Consider the following 16,158-nt stretch of genomic DNA (forward strand, 5'->3'; position numbering starts at 1 on the left):
GTTAGTTTTCCCCTTTGTGACATATGAGGATCATTATCCCAATGAGATTCTAAGTCCTCAGGGTTGATACTATGTCTCTCTTATATCCCTCTTTCTCATCCCATCCCTCATCCCTGACCCCAAGTTTCTCCCTCCACAACTCTGTACCTAATACAGTGTTAAGTCCTTACTAATTATTTAAATGGAGCAGGTAATAAATCAAAGCATAACGATGATTAGTGATCTCAAGGCCAATGCTGCCACTCTAATCATATTTCTCCCTGTCTCTGGAGGAGAATACCTGCCCCATGCCCCTGCCTCTAGCTCTATCCCCACCATTGGATGAGACATTGACAGATGCTGCCCCAGATCCCTTTATTGAGACTTCTCATTTGACCCAAATAAGTTAACAGGAAGTGGCTGAGATGTGGCCCCAAACCTAGCACCGCACTCCCCCTCCCTAGGCAGGGAACAGGGCATAGTCAAAGGAAAACAGGATGATGGGTGGACAAGGAAAGGATTTGAGGAGAGAGTTGGGGGAACACAGGGAGGGAGATCAAGAGAAGAATGCAAGGAAAGAGCACAGAGAGAAAGACTTTCAAGGACTGAAGCAGGAAGGGGAGAGACGGGGTAAGAGATAGGGGTCAGAAGGGAAGGAAAAGGGGAAGGCAGGCAGGCAGCCCCTTTCCTCAGTATAATCCCTGAAGGGAACTAAAGCCTAGACACCAAGAGGCCATCCTGGAAGGGCCCCATGACCAGGGTCCTGCTTGGCACCCCCAGGAGGAGGCACTCAGTAGGGGAGACCAGAGCAGGAAGGGGCTGAGAAGTGGTCACCATGACGCCTAGTCATCATCGTCATCATCATCATCGTCATCATCATCATCATCTTCAGTGTTGATCTCACCCGACAACACATCTTCCAGCCAGTCCTCCAACTCATCAGCTGAGGGCAGGTCCTCCTCGTCATCCATCTCCATCCAAATGCTATCAGCCTGCCCCAGTGGGATGGTGCAGAGTGGTGGAGACAAGAGAGAAGCAGAAAACAAAGCTCTGTCTCAACTCACCTGTCCTGTCCCTCCACCTTTCTGTCCCATTCATCTACCCACTGGTCCACCCATCCCTTTCTCCTCCCCATCCACCTGTCAGCCAGTCTGGGCATGTCAGCTCTAGTCAATTCAATAAATATTTACCATCAGGCAATGGAAATCTAGAGATAAAAAATGACGCCACCATTGCATGACATGAACAGAACAGATACTAGATGGACACTAATAATTATTATACCAGGAAGAATGTGATGGAACAATGGAAGACTAGGTATAGGGCTAAGAGAAATCAGAAGAGGGTAAGATGCCTGCTAAACCACTGGAGAGAGGAGGAGCTGGGGAACAGGGGTTTGGGGAGTGGAAGTGGGAGGGAAGGAAGAACACTTACATCCGTCACATTGACAACTCCTATCTGGGGGGCTGACAGGTCGATGTCAAATGTCTTCTCCCAGTATGGGACAAGCTGCAGGGAGAAAATAGGACAGATAGGACAAATCTGACAGAGGGCCAGGAATAGGGGAGAGATCATATAGAAGCGAGGTGGCACATTGAATAGCGCACTCTGGGCCTGAATTCTGGAAGACTCATCTTTCTGAGTTCAAATCTGGCCTCAAACGCAGCAGTGTGACCCTGGGCAAGTCACTTAACACCGTTTGCCTCAGTTTCCTCATCTGTCAAATGAGCTGGAGAAGGAAATAGCAAATGGCAAGCCACTCCAGTACCTTTGCCAAGAAAACCCCAAATGGGGTCATGAAGAGTCATATGACTGAGCAATAACATACAGAAGCGAAGTGATTTCATGGACCGAGCCAGGAGACCTGAATTCTAGTACCATGTCTACCATGAACTTTGACCTCAGCTACCTCATCTGAAAAATGAATGGGTGGGCCTAGATGATCCAACTCTGACATCTATAGTCTTATAATTCTGAAACCAAGTGTGAATGGTAAGGCATAATACAAGGAAAATTCCCTATACCTCAATGAGGATAGAGGTGGGGAGAGGGAGATCAGCATCCTAGTTACAGAGGAACTGGACCAGTTCCAGAGCTCAGTGATGGCCCTAAGACCTGGGACCAAGAAAAGACAGGAATACACAAAAGATGGACTTGGGATCAGCTGGGTACCTTGAGACCTGCCAGGCTAGACCCGTTCTCTCATAGTATGTTACTATGAGCATGTGTTAGCATGTCTGCAGGGAAGCAAGGGTAGCTGTTTCTCTGTAAGTGTTAGTTAGAGTCTCAGGAGTGCAGGCTACTGTGTAAAGCAGGTCACTTCTGCTCCCTTCCTCTCTTCTACAGAAGGAAGGGTTTTGGTGGGGATGAAACCTTCCCCTTATTCAGAGACCCATTTGACTGTCCTGGGGTGGTGGAGGTTCATATGTGTGTGTGTGTGTGTGTGTGTATGTGTGTGTGTGTGAGTGTGAGAGAGAGAGAGAGAGAGAGAGAGAGAGACAGAGAGAGACAGAGAGAGAGACACAGAGAGACAGACAGAGACAGAGAGAGACAGACACAGAGAGATAGAGAGAGACACAGAGAGAGACAGACACAAAAACAGAGAGAGAGAGACAGGGAGAGAGACAAAGACAGAGAGAAGAGAGACAGAGACAGAAACAGAGAATGTGTGTGTGTGTGTGTATGTGTGTGTATGTGTGTGTGTGTGTATGTGTGTGTGTGTGTGTGTGTGTGTGTATTCTCATGAACAAGGCCTGAGAGCCAGGATGTTGGGAGTTTTCTCTTCAGAAGAGCCCTCCCTTCAAATGATTTAACCTAGGTACTACCAGCCCCGGGATGCTGCTCTACATCCCTGTGGCTCTCTCCTCGTCCCTTCAAGACCATTTCTTTGAGTACTCTGAAGGCACAGCTCCCGAGGGTCCCTGGGTTTGGGAGTAATATTAATATCAATAATATTATTAATGATACTCATCTGCTTATTATCACATCTCTATAGCTTTTTTTAAGGGGGGGTACTAGGTACTGGGTCTGGAGTCAGAAAGATCTGAATTCCAATCTGGCCTCAGACACTTAGTAGCTCTGTGGGCAAGTCACTTAATCCCTATTTGCCTCACTTCCTCATCTGTAAAATGGGGACATACTGGATAAGGAAATGGCAAACTACTCTAGCATCTTTGCCAAGGAAACCCTGTGGACTTTGTCAGGCAGAGTCAGACACGACTGAGCAACGATAATTCCTTAAGGTCTACAAATCAATTTCTGCACACCACTATTGTGAGGCAGGTTAGCACAAACAGTATTATTTACATTTTACAGACAAGAGAATTGAGGTTCTGAGGAGTATGTGATTTCCTCATAGTCCTATTACTAAAAAAATATAAGGGGAGAGGACGGGGAGGGAAGAGACGCTTCCCACTTCCTCTTCCTCCTTCTCTCCTGCCACAAGACCCACATCCAACCTGGACTAGAGGAGAGCCCCTAGCCTGAGCTATCCAGAAAGAAGTGCTTACTTCTGTCTTACATAAGTCCATTCTGTGGTAGCTTCAGTTATTTCCCTTGTCCCTGCTCTTCTGGGAGAAGACATCGCTTCCTTCTCACTTCTCTTCCTTAGGGGAGGGGCTTTATTCTGTAAAGGCTGGGGGTAGGAGGGAATTTGCCTAAGCTCCCCTTCCTTTGCCTGCTCACATTTCTAAGCTCCATCAGTCCATTTCCCCAAGTCAGAGGTGCTGCTATGACTGCAGGGGGTGAAGTGGGATGGGTTACCCTCTTACCAAGGGGAAGTCATCAGGGTCGATCCAGATAATGCTGAGATCAGGGTTCTCTGTGTTGTCCTGGGCCACAGCTTTGAGGGTCTCTAAGAACTCATACCCATCTAGGGGCAAATGGGGAAACCAGGTAAGGAAGGGGTAATAAATGAATAAAATAGAAGGGAAAAATAAACATTTTTTCTTATCCCATGAAACCAGCCCCCTTCTAGATTTCCCATCTGGGGCAGCTAGGTGGTACAGTGGATGGAGCACCAGCCCTGAAATGAGAAGGACCTGAGTTCAAATACAGCTTCAGACACGTGTTAGCTGTATGACCCTGGAAAAGTCACTTAACCCCAATACTTCCAGAATAACAAGATTCCCCATCTGCTTCTTGCTTGCTATTTCCAGAAGAGGCCTATAATGCTACTTTTTCTTCCACCTCCAATAGTTGCCTATTCTCAATCCCTTCACCCCAGTTCCTCTCCCTACCAGGGTCATCTTCCTCTGCAAAGGCCACTATGTGGATGCCATCTAGGTCATCTTCCTGTAGAGTGAGAGAAGCCAGTGAAGGGTTAGGGCAGGCCAGGGTTCTAGCTATTTTTCCTGAAGTTGGGATGCCTAGAAGAGGCTTTAGGGTTCTCCTGGGATTCTAAGCAATTGTTGGACGGTGCAGACTCCTGGACTTGGGGGCAGGTTTCAACAATTTTCCTGGGCTCCCAAAGCCCCAACCTCCATTCCCTTAGCTCCAAGATAATATCAGCAGGACCCAGAGGTTCCTGGGGGTAGAAATGAATAAATTCTGGGTCCCCAGTCTCTCTCTGCAGCAAGAAAGTCTTTCTGATTTGTAACACAAATCCCTCTTCCTCTGTCCTTGAAGAACAGCTGGGCAGGATGTTTCTAAGGTCTGAGTCTAGCTGTGTTTCTCCAACCCCCCCACCCCATCCACAGTTCTGATTTAGGGGCCTGGCCTTGGCTGCAGGAGACTCACCCAAGTCTCGTACATACTTTCAGGCTTCAGCTTCCTCAGGGTTGACCTGGGAACAATGTAGGAAGACTCAATGAGAAGAGCTGTCCCCATCCCAGGGGCCACTCTCTGGTGTCTGGGGTCAGACCCAGGGCACAGACAGTTCATGGCTTAGATCAAGATCCATCTATCTGGGTAAGAGGCCCAGATCATTATACATCTGTGGGGGAGGGAAGCTGGCAGGTTACAGGCTGCTTTACAGGCAGAAGGCCCGAGTCTGAGTACTGGTCCTGCAAGTTTGTTTAAGGTCACAGATAGCTCTGAGACTTTGGAAAATCTAATTCGAACCTTCATTAAGCTCCTACTCTGTGTAATCAGTTAGTAAGTACTGATTAAGCATCTACTGTGTGCCAGGCACTGTGCTAAGCACTGGGGATAGGAAGTAAGGCAAAAGACAATCCCTAATCTTAAGCAATTCAGTCCAGGTATGTTGTCTTTACAAAGTCAAGACAAAACAAAACAAAAACCCCAGTCCCTGGCCTCGGGGTGCTCACATTCTACTGGCAGCATACAATATGTAAACAGATAAGTATATGTATATGCATATATATATGTATATATATACATATATATGTATATATATACATATATATATGCAAATACATGACAGCTTGTGAACACTAAAAACTGTAGAGACCCAGAAAGACTGTTTCTTGGTAGTACCACGTAAGGTCAGCCTTGTAGGAATTGAGAGTTTTTAGAGGTTAAGGTAAAGATAAAGGGAGAACCATGGTTGGGGATGGGGGGGTGGCCCACAGCCTTTGCAAAAGCACAGAGATAAGAGATGGAACGTTCCATGAAGAATAGGACAGTGTGACTGGACTGAAGAGTATGGGAGAATGACAGGATTGATGACCTCTAAATTCCTTTCCAAGCCCTAACAACCTATAGACTGAAGGACATGAGGTGGGGGAGGGAGGCACGAGTGAAGTTTGGAAATGTAGACATTATGTGACCAGCATGAAAAGCCTCACCATCCTTCTTAGCAAGCATTTACTGAATGTCCATTCTGTGTGGAGCCCCATGGCCAGTGTTGAAAGCATTTACTGAATGTCCATTCTGTGTGGAGCCCCATGGCCAGTGTTGAAATGCAGGACCCTATGCAAACTGAGTCGAAGACTTAGGAGAAAATGACCATGGGCAACTAGAGGCTTGTCTTTATGTTTGTCTCTATCTCTGGGTCATCCTGCAGCACTGAGGTGAGAGTGTGATGGACAGTGACCCTCCACCTCCCTCAACCCCTTCTTCTCCCCTCCCTCCCTCCCCCTTTTCCTCCTTCTTCCCTCCTCTTCTTCCTCCTTTCCTTCCTTCCTCCTCCTCTTCTTCCCCTCTCCTCTTCTTTCCTTCCCCTTCCCCTACTCTTCCTCCCTTTTCCTCCCCTTTCCCTTCCTCCCCCTCTCCTTCTCTTCCTCCTTTTCCAGCCCAAGACTCCACAAGTCACCTCCCAGGTAAGGACAAGAGCAGCCCCCAGAATAATCCCACCTCTTGTGCTCTTCCACAAAGCTGACAATCTCCTCCTCACTGTTGGGCTTGTCTGGGATGGTCACTGGCTCATCCATGAAGGCCTCATAGAAATCAATCTCATTCAGCTTCAGGGTTAGCTTCTTAGCCACCTTTGGGAAGGAGGAGGATGAGGGTGGGGGACACAGAATAGTGAAGATCTGGGGAGCCATGAGAGCCTCAACAGATCTGAGGGGGAGTGGTTTATTTGGGAAAGCTTCGGTGTGGAAGAGTGGAGAAGGTTCTCCATTGGCCCTTGGGCGGGGAAGATCAGGCTCTAAGAACAGAAAAGGGCTTAATGGAGGTCAGTGAGAGGTGTTGGAGGGAATAGAAAAGCATACCTTGCTGTCAAAGGTGGCAAAGAAGGGGATGTAGGGGTGAAACTCTTCAGCTGCATCCTCGTAGGCCTTGAAATCTGGGGTGGGGGGGCGCAGTTAGTTCTATATCTTCATAGAAGCCTGAGTGCCCCTCCCCCCCATACTGTTACCACCCCACTCCTTCCACATCCCCAAATCTTTCTTAACTAAGACAAACCTGGGCAGGTGAGACATCCAGGGACACTTATCCTTATAGCCTGCCCCAGCCCCCCAACATCACAACCTATCACAGAAGGCTTGTTTTTTTGGGGGTGCTGATGGTGGTTAGAGAGCATTGAGGAGCCTTAGAGTAGAGGGGGAAGGGAATCTGAGAGTTACGAGAGACGCTCCTGAACAAAGGGATGGATGGCCTGGATAAAACCTGGATAAAACAGACTGAGAATCAGTCAGAGTAACAACTAGGAAGCTCTCTGTGGTGATAGGTGTGAGGAAACTGGGTAGGGGGGAGAGTCACGAGCTGAAGACTCAGGGGATTGGGGTGCATTGGGAAGGGTTGGGAGCAGCGAATTTAATAGGAGAGACGGTAAGTGATGAGAGAGGGGGATGGGAGCTCTAGGAACAGTGCGGGGGGGTGGGAAGAAAGGACTACCCACGTTCTGAGTCCTCATTCTTGAAGTAGCCGATAAGTTTGATCTCATCCTCAATGTTCTCAAATGCCTGCAGCTCCCGCTCACCCTCGATTAGCTCCACAGGGTCTTCCAGGACCTATGGAAGAGAGGAGAGTGAATTCAAGCCATGGTCTGGGAGAAGAGTGGATGGGGATAGGCAGGTGAAAGGTGGAGATGAGGGTGTGCTAAGGGTGGGGAGTGGGAGCAGGAGGGTTTGGGGGTGGGGGAAGGGGGTTACTGAGGAAAATAAAGACTGAGACTAGGAAGGGTCCAGAGTCTTTCTCACATCAAGCAGAAACTCGACCAGGGTATCCGCAGATAATTCACCATCATATTCGATGACCTCGTCGCCCTTGAACACGTACACACTGTCCTCCTCTGTCAGGCCTGGGAAATAAGCTAGAAATGAGTCTTGACCTGGAGACCCTCAGACCCAGTCTCTGGCCTCCAACCCCATTACCTGATCCATAATGGACCCCAAAGCCTCTATCTCAGGTCCTGCCCTCCCAGCCTCTTGTAACCTCCACCCCACCCCATCATCACAAACATGGGACACCTGTCTCCTAACCCAGATCCCAATTTTGAGGGTGGGGGCTTGTTAGAGTAGTTTCATGGGAAGGCAGTGAGGGTTAATCTCTCCCCTTTTCCCCTCTTCTAGAACAAGGGGCACCCCCACCCCCACCCCTTCTTCTCCCTCTCCTCACCCTTCCTACTCAAAACTCAGGTGCCTGGCTCCGAAATGCTGCCACTTCAACTCCGCCTAGTCAGGCCACTATTATAGCTGTCCTGCCACACCTCCCACCATGTGGCCTAGAGTCTAAAGCCTGCAATGCCCCCTGGTGGCCAAGGCCTGGAAGGTCTTCTGGCTGCATTTCTCCCCAAGGAGGTTGGGGCGGAGTGGGGGAGGGTGAGGGTGCAGTATTGACCCAAGGTGGGGAAGAACCGGGACTCTTCCCTTTCTCTCATATTCCACTCCTCCAAGTTCCGGGATGTGGACTCAGATTGCTGCTACATAGTAACAACCTCAATGGCAACTGATACTCCTATGATATGTTACCATTTATAAAGGTAGAAGGAATGCTGCTGCTGCTCGTCCCTATCTCTACAGATTTGGGGGTCTGGGCTGATGGTTACAGCTAGGATCTTCAGGGCTTGCTAAGACGCTCTCCTTAGTCAGTACGAACGATCGGAGACACCCCGCCCCCACCACCTTCAGATCCTTCCAGGGGAACATTTGATGATCTCACTTGGCTCTCTGACCCCTCAACAATTCCCACCTCCATCAAACTGCAATCAATTACATTATAGCCCCACTCCAAATCTTTATGCCACCCCCAGGCCCCCCACCCCCCTACACACACAGTGATCCATCTTTATTTTCTCCATGGCCCCCCCTCCCCCCCCCTCATTTCCTCTTACCACCTTGCCCCCAGGTCTCTCCCCCTTACCCAGTTTCTTGGCCACAGCTGCATCTTTCTCTGAGTCCACAAGCCCGAAGCCAACTCCCTTATCTTCCAGGACTTGGGCTGCTAACTGGGGAAGGTATTCAAGTTAGGGCCCAGGGTCTCTAGGCTGAGTTGCCCCACTCCACCACAAAATTGGGCTTAGAAATCAAAATGTTAGAACTGGTTCTTAAACACCACTTTGTAATAGGATCATAGCCCTGCAATAGCAAAGGACCTCAGAGTCCAATCTCTAATTTACAGATGAGGAAACTGGGAAGTTAAGTGACTTGCCCAAGGTCACAAAGTTAATAATGGCTGGAGGTGGGATATGAACCCAGGTCCCCTGAGACTGCCTGTGTTCTTTCCATTAATGCTTTCCTTTTATAAAGAAGAACTCTGAGGTCCATAGAAGTGAGGCATTCAGAATGATGGAATTTCAAAGTTGAAAGGGACCTCAGAGGCTATCTATTTCATTTCAAACTGGAACAAAAAACTCATCTACAGATTCTCAACAGATCATCTAGCCCTCTTCTGAGGATTTTTAGTGTGTGTGAGGCAGTGGGGTGGGGTGGAGGGAGTCAGAAACACCTGAGTTCAAATCTGAACTTAGACACTTATTAGCTATGTGACCCTGGGCAAGTCACTTAACCTCCGTTTGCCTCAGTTTCCTCAGCTGTAAAATGAGGAAAAGTATAGCACACACCTCGAAAGTTATAGGGAGGATCAAGCGAAATATATGCAAAGCCCTGTACAAATCTTGAAGCACTACGTAAATGGTAACTATTCTTGTCCTTGTTCTCATTACCTCCTAAGTCATTCCATTTAGCTCTTTGGACAGAGCTAATACTTAGGTTCTACTCGATGAGCCTAGTTTTGCCCTCTGTAGCTAAGTAGAACAAACCTAGTCCCTCTTCCCCATCAAAGCCTTTCCAATAGTTTAATAATAAAAACTGGCACGTAAGTAAAGCTTTCCAAGTGTCCTTCTTTGTTGGTTGTGAACAAACCATCCAGGTAAATGCTATTACCCCCATTTTGCAGGTGGGAAAACCAAGGCTTAGAGAGGTCAAGGGACTTGTCCATGGTCCTAATTCAGAAACATAGGAAGGGGAAGTTGAACCCAGGCATCCTCTGATGGCGGCACCCTTTCCACTATCCTTCACTGCCTTACAACAGTCCTGAGAGGTAGGCACTAGAGGTATCATTATCCCCATTTTACAGATTAGGCTGAGAGGTTAAATGTTTTCCCAAAGGTCCATGGCTCGTAGATGTCAGAGGAGGGATTCAAAGCCGGATCTTCACGTTTAGCACTTACTACCATGCTAGAAAACTTCTCTGAAGAGAGCTATCACGTCAACTTCGAGTTAGGGATTTTCCAGGCTAAATCTCTCCAGTCTCTTCACCATCGTTGTTGCCTCCCTCTAGACTTCATCTCAAAAATGGCCTTTCTAAAACTTGCCTGTCTAGATTGAGCACAGTTCTCAAAAGAATGCAGGGCTAGGTAGATGGTGGAGGAGCCAGGACTCATAGATTCTTAGAGTAGAAAGAACTTGAGAGGTCATCTAGTCTAGCCATTACCTGACGTGTGAACACCCAGGTCTTAAGTCTCCTGAGCCCACCCCAGGCAGAGTGACACCTTTGCTTTCTCTGCCTTTCTGTTATGCAGGGGTATCAGGTCCCACTCTCAGTTTCTTGGCCTCTTTCCATTGAGCAATAGAAGGCTGAGGGGTCTGACAGCAGGGCAATGAAGGGCTGTTCTCCTTCCTTAGGCTGTCAGAAAGGAAGGCCCACAAGGGATGTCCCCTCCTTCCTCCCCTCAGGATTCATCACTGTGAGTTTAGCCTGCTGGAGAGCTACTTTCCTATTGGCTGTTGGGAGGTGGGGATGAGGACAGGGAGGAGGGGCAATAGAATTTTGCAGAATTAGGACAGAGAGAGACACCCTCACCCAGGGCTTCCTCACCCCCAGGAGTGAGGGAATAATGTGTCTCCTGACAGCTTTACAGAGTCTCTTTCTGTTTCCTTACATGCTAGAGGCCCTCCCTCCACCCCCACTCCCACCCCCTACATCTTCCATGGCCAAGAATGTTAAATGCTTAGGGCCTGAAAGATTTGAAACTGTGGACTAAGGAGAAATCAGGTTTCAGGGTCAGGCAGAATAGGACTAATGGATTAAATTGCATTCCTAGCCCTGGTCCTATCCATTTTACAACCCTGTGAGGTAGTGTATCACCGTCACTTCGCAGTTGAAGTAACTGAGGCAGAGAAGTAAGTGATTTGACTATAAACACAGTAAATGGAGCAGCCATAACCCACACTTGGATCTTTTCACTTCAAATCTAAGGATCTTTTCTCTATGCCACATTGTCTCTGGGGAACACAGGGGATTTTAAGAATGCTGAGCTTCATGGTGCCAGGGATAGCCTTGGGTGTATAACCCAGTGGCTTCCCTTTTCTGGGATTCCTCCTTTCTCTTATTCGAAGCCTTTCCTCACACCCCGTGGGTGGGTGAGGGCCAGACAGGAATGAACAGAGATGGAGAAGACAGGGCCTAGGACAGGGAAGGGGGAAGAGAAATGAAGAGGAGGGTGTTCTGGACTAGGCAGCTCTGGATAAGAGAATTGAATAAGAGTCTCTCAACCCATGTCTTCTTTTCCTCCAGCCTAGAGAGAGATTCACTATCAGAGCCAGGGACCACCTCTCATGGCCATGGGATTCCTCCTCTTACTCCCAACCTCAACCTTCTCACTGAACAAGTGAATACTTTCTCCTCTCAATCTAAACCCCAAGATAAGCTCTCCAGTCCATGAGAGCAGCTATCAATTCCCCCAGCCTTGAATCAGATTGTTCCTAGCTGAATTTCCTTTGCCTCGTCCACACAATTCTCCCTGCCCCTCCTCCCTGCCTCAATTCCTTTCTCCAGGCTTACTACCAGAACTCCTAAGGGACAGGGGATGAGGGAGTTGGCAGGTGGGTGGCCCTGGTATTCTGGGCACTTGAGATAAAAATACCCGCTTGTTAATCAGACAGCAGAGCCCAACCCCTTGCTGGGGAGGAGGGGAGGCAAGAAGAAGCTGTGGGGAAGGAAAAGGGGGTCCCTGTTCTCTCTGGCCCTTCCCTTGACTCCCCTTGGGGATTCTGAGGTGTTAAAGAACTAGGGAGAAGAAATCAATTATCCGGGTTCTCAAAGAAATCATTGACTCTCAAATTCTATCTCCCCATACTCCACCCTTCCCCAATACAGGCTCTTTCTTTTCCTTTTAGAGACTTCTCCCTCAATGTCGAGTCCCCCTTCTCACCCCACCCCACTACCACCACCCCTGTCAATTTCATCGGGCAGGACCTAAGCCTGAGATTGCTGAGAAGTGCATAACACGCTAGGAAGAGGGTGGAAGGAGGGTAGAAGCTGGGAAGCCCAGCATGACCCAGCAGGGGCTGGTGGGGAAGACCTTGGAGAAAGAGAAGGAGGCATGAAATGAATGACCTCAGCTGAGATGCCAGGTAACGGCAATATCTTGCATGATTTTTACTTTCATTGGGCAGCTTAATTTATGGCTCAGCTGGAGAGATTAGGAGGGAGAATGGGTCTGAGGAGGTCAATGGGCTTCTGGGGGCAGGGTGAATGGTAGGGCAATCCAAACCCCAGAGAGGATAAGGCCACTGCTGGCCCCACCCTCTTGGCCCCACCCCTCCAATAGCTCCAGGACTCTCCAAACTCCAGCCACACCTATCATTTCCAACTTGATAAAATTGAGGAATTAGAATTAAAGAGAACTTGAGACTATCTAGTTTATCCCCTTCATTTTATAGGTGAGGAAACCGAGACCTAGAAAGTTGAACTATTAGGTTCAGATTCCCATAGTTAGCAAATGGAGGAATTGGGATGTGACCACGTGTCTTCTCCAATACTCCCAGCCAGAGTTCATAGCAAAGAGGTTTCCACTCCCCAAAGTACCTGCTCTGCCCATCCCCTGGTGGTAGAGGTGAAATCCCTGCCTCTTGCCTCTATCTCAGCAGACAAGGAAGGATCCAAAGGCTGCCAGGCTGCCATCCCCACTTATTGCCCATTCTATGCTCAGAGATGCAGAAGAGGGTCCTGGTGCCTACCGGGGTGGTGACTTTTGGAGAGGAGTGTCTCTAAGGGACCCTCAATTCCTTCCTCCCTCCCTTTTTCTTTCCCTCCCTCCTTCCCGTTCTCCATCCTTCCTCCCAGCCACCCTCCCTCACCTCCAGGATTAGCTCTTCCATCTCAAATTGTCTCTGGGAAGCCTTGTCATCTTCAGGGGGCTCATGGTAGAGCAGGGCAAGCACCTCATACTTTTTGAGCATATTCTTGTAGTTCTTGGAATTGACGTTGACCACTCGATCCACACCATCATACTCGGGAAAGTCTAGTCCCTCCTCACCCTGTGCCCCTGGTATAGGTGCCCCCAGCAGCAGCAGCAGCAGTGGCAACCAAAGAAATGGCACAGTCCCCATCCTGCTGCTTCTGAACCTGGCTCCCGTCTCGGGGGGAGACTGGAAATGGCTTCTTGGTCCGGATGGGAAATGGATGGGAATGGAGGGGAGAGCCCTGGGCCCTGAGTCGGGGAGCACTGGAGGGAGGGGGAGGCCCAGAGCAGTGGGCAGGGGGCACAGTCTGGTCCTGGGGACACTGCTGACAGAGCCTAGGGGAAAATGGGCAGGAGGAGGAGTAGCAAGCTGGGGGCGGGGAAGGAACTGGAGCTGCCCCTGAAATTTGCACCCTCCCCTCCCCCTCCTCCAGACCCTATCCTGTCTCTGGTCCCCTCCACCAACCTTGTCCGGTCTAAATATGTCTCTGTGCCTGACGGGAGGGGCGGAACCCTCCCAGTGAGGCCAAGAAGACTCCATGGGGGGCCTGTAACCTCCTGCCCAGACTTCCAGTGCCTCCCCCCACCAACGTCCAGGGCTCCTCAGCCTGTGATCCCAAGTTGGCCTGAGAGCTCATCGCCATATTAAGAAAGGAAAGGGGAGATATGCCCGGGCTAAAAATAAGACCAGATGAGTCGGAGGTAAATGAAACTGGGAGGGGGGAGGGAAGGAGAGGGAGAGACAGGGCAGGGGTAATTAGAGAGGGGAGAATAAGGGTAATTAGAGAGATGGAGGTTGAGGGAGGAGGGCAAAAAGAGCCAAGCATTCAGGGAGTAAGGTTAGATTGGCAATATAAGGTAAAAAGGGAATGAGATGAGGTATCGGGGATATAGCACTGGGGGTATATAATACAAAGAACATTGAAGCTGGAGTCAGAAGAGCTGGGTTTAAATGTCTGGAGTTCAAACTACACAGTCACTTATGAGCTGTATGACTTTGGTCAAGTCATTTAACCCACCTGGACCTCAGTTTCCCCATCTGTAAAATGAGGGGGTTATTGTAATAGATGATCTCTAAGATCGAATACAATCTGAGCTTTTCAGGGTTGAGAACTGGCCCTAGGGATGAGGTAAAATCTAACATAACCTGGCCTTGAAGCAGTGGGGACCAGAATGACTGTGTTGCACACTTAAACTTTCTGATTAATTTCCCTCTAGGAACCTAAGGAGTACTCTTGGTTCTCATGAGGCAATACAAAACTGATCTGGAAAAAAGAGATCCCCTGAACCCTACTTTGAAAGCTCTAGGGACATAAACAAAGTCAGGAATTGGGCATGAGCTAGGCTTGTGACCATCTAGCTTTGCTTCCTTCTGTCTACACTCAGTACTCCTGCTCATAGACCTAGGTAGGTCTCATACTCTTTAACAGAATCATCACATCTCAGCATTAAATTAGAGGTTATCTAGTCCACATCTCAGCCCAAAGCATGAAGTCCATCCTTTTACTACACCAAGGGAGAAACAGGAAAATGGTTACTTCCTCCAGGGCTGTGGGACCAGGGAGATCTTTTCCTCCCTCCCCAGCAATCGTTCCCTCATCTTCCCTTTTCCCTTTTCCTCCTCTCACGCCTCTGTGTCCCTGTGTCCTCTCCTGGACCTGCAGTTCTGTCTATGAGTACTTGAAAGAACACCATATGAAAGAGGGATTAGATTTGCTCTCTTTGGCCCCAGAGGGGAGAACTAGGAACCCTGAGCAGAAATTGCAGAGGAAAATTGAGGCTTCATATAAAGAAAAACTTCCTCACAATTAGAGCTATCCAAAAGTGGGATGTGTTGCCTTGCTAGGGAGTTGGTTCCTCCTCTTTGGAGTGCTTCAAGCAAAGGCTCAATAACTGCTTGTCAGGTGTATTATAGTGGTGTGCTGGAGCCAGCTTTAACCAGCTTGCAAGAGCCGATTGTTAAATTTTCAGTGTAAGCATTTACTCCTCAGAAATCCACTACAAATCAGGGCTTTATTATGTTGTTGATTGTCTAGACTTAAGCATGTGTAATAATGCAGATTAAACTGAAAAGTGTGTGTGCATACTGGGTTTAGTTTGGTGGGGTTTTTTTCCATTTGGTTTTTGAGAGCCATGATGGCAAACATTTTACTAGCATACTCCTGTATTTCTCTGCAGATATTGCTTAAGCTCAGAAAAAGTGTAATAGAAAGCTCAGGGAATGAGCTAATGAGGCTAATTAATAACAATAGTTCTAATGCTAATAATTGCACTTATATAGCTTTAAGATTTGTAAAGTGCTTTACAAGGTACAATTGTGTCATTTGAGCCTCACGACACCTGATTGTGGAAGGGATCCTTTATTGGTATGAGTCAGACTAGATGATTGATGAGGTCCCTTTTCAGCCCTAAAATTGGGTGGGAGGAAGGAGGAAGGCTGGGCAAAGAGATACCCAACCCCCTTTTTGTCCTGAAGATAGGATCTAGATATATAGGGGGAGGATGGAGTTCTAGGAAGGGACCATTAAACCAAAACCTGTGGAAGCTTAAAGTTTGAAATTCCTTTTCCCATTAGGCCTCAAGGTGAGAAGAGTAAGAGAAGCTGGATCCCAGGGAGAGCTGCACCTTTTTTGCCTCTTGTTTCATCCTGATCCTGCAGGCCTTCATTCCAATGGACTCCAGGGGTTACCTGGCCCTGGCAGCCAAAAGATAAGGGGACTTTCCTCGGCTGGTCTCTCACCAAGTAATCCCAAGGGAGGAATACAGACTGTTTATTTTTCACTCTTTGATCAAAGAAAGGGACCCTACTTGAGGAGGACCCAGGGACGGTGCTAAAAAGGGATGTCTAATAATGACTATAGATGACATTTATATAGGCCCTCCTATGTGCCAGGCCCTGTGCTAAATGCTTTACAAATATTAGCTCACGGGATCCTCACAAGTGAGGTAGGTGCAATGACTATCCCCATTTTACAGATGAGGAAACGGAAGCAAACAAAGGTTAAGTGACTTGCCCAGGGTCATCCAGCTATAAGTGTCTGAGGCTAGATTTGAACTCAGGTCTTCCTGATGCCAGGCTTAGCACACTCTATCCATCATGCCACCTAGCTGTCCCTTGGGGTGGGGATGAGCGTACAAGAGCAAAACTC

General features: G+C 48.5%; 1 protein-coding gene across 1 annotated transcript; it reads right to left on the minus strand.

Annotated features, from left to right (window-relative positions):
• Positions 1–337: 337 nt before the first annotated feature.
• CASQ1 (calsequestrin 1) lies at positions 338–13,464 on the minus strand. The gene is made up of 11 exons (XM_036753222.1): positions 12,906–13,464; positions 8,686–8,770; positions 7,524–7,624; positions 7,223–7,334; positions 6,594–6,667; positions 6,235–6,365; positions 4,717–4,762; positions 4,218–4,272; positions 3,750–3,850; positions 1,414–1,488; positions 338–971 (listed from the first exon to the last, which is right to left on the minus strand). The coding sequence occupies exons 1-11, from the start codon at positions 13,155–13,157 to the stop codon at positions 822–824; spliced, it is 1,182 nt and encodes a 393-aa protein (XP_036609117.1). The 5' UTR covers positions 13,158–13,464; the 3' UTR covers positions 338–821.
• Positions 13,465–16,158: the final 2,694 nt, after the last annotated feature.

This window comes from Trichosurus vulpecula, chromosome 4, assembly GCF_011100635.1.
Source record: "Trichosurus vulpecula isolate mTriVul1 chromosome 4, mTriVul1.pri, whole genome shotgun sequence".
In the NCBI taxonomy this organism is placed as follows: domain Eukaryota; kingdom Metazoa; phylum Chordata; class Mammalia; order Diprotodontia; family Phalangeridae; genus Trichosurus; species Trichosurus vulpecula.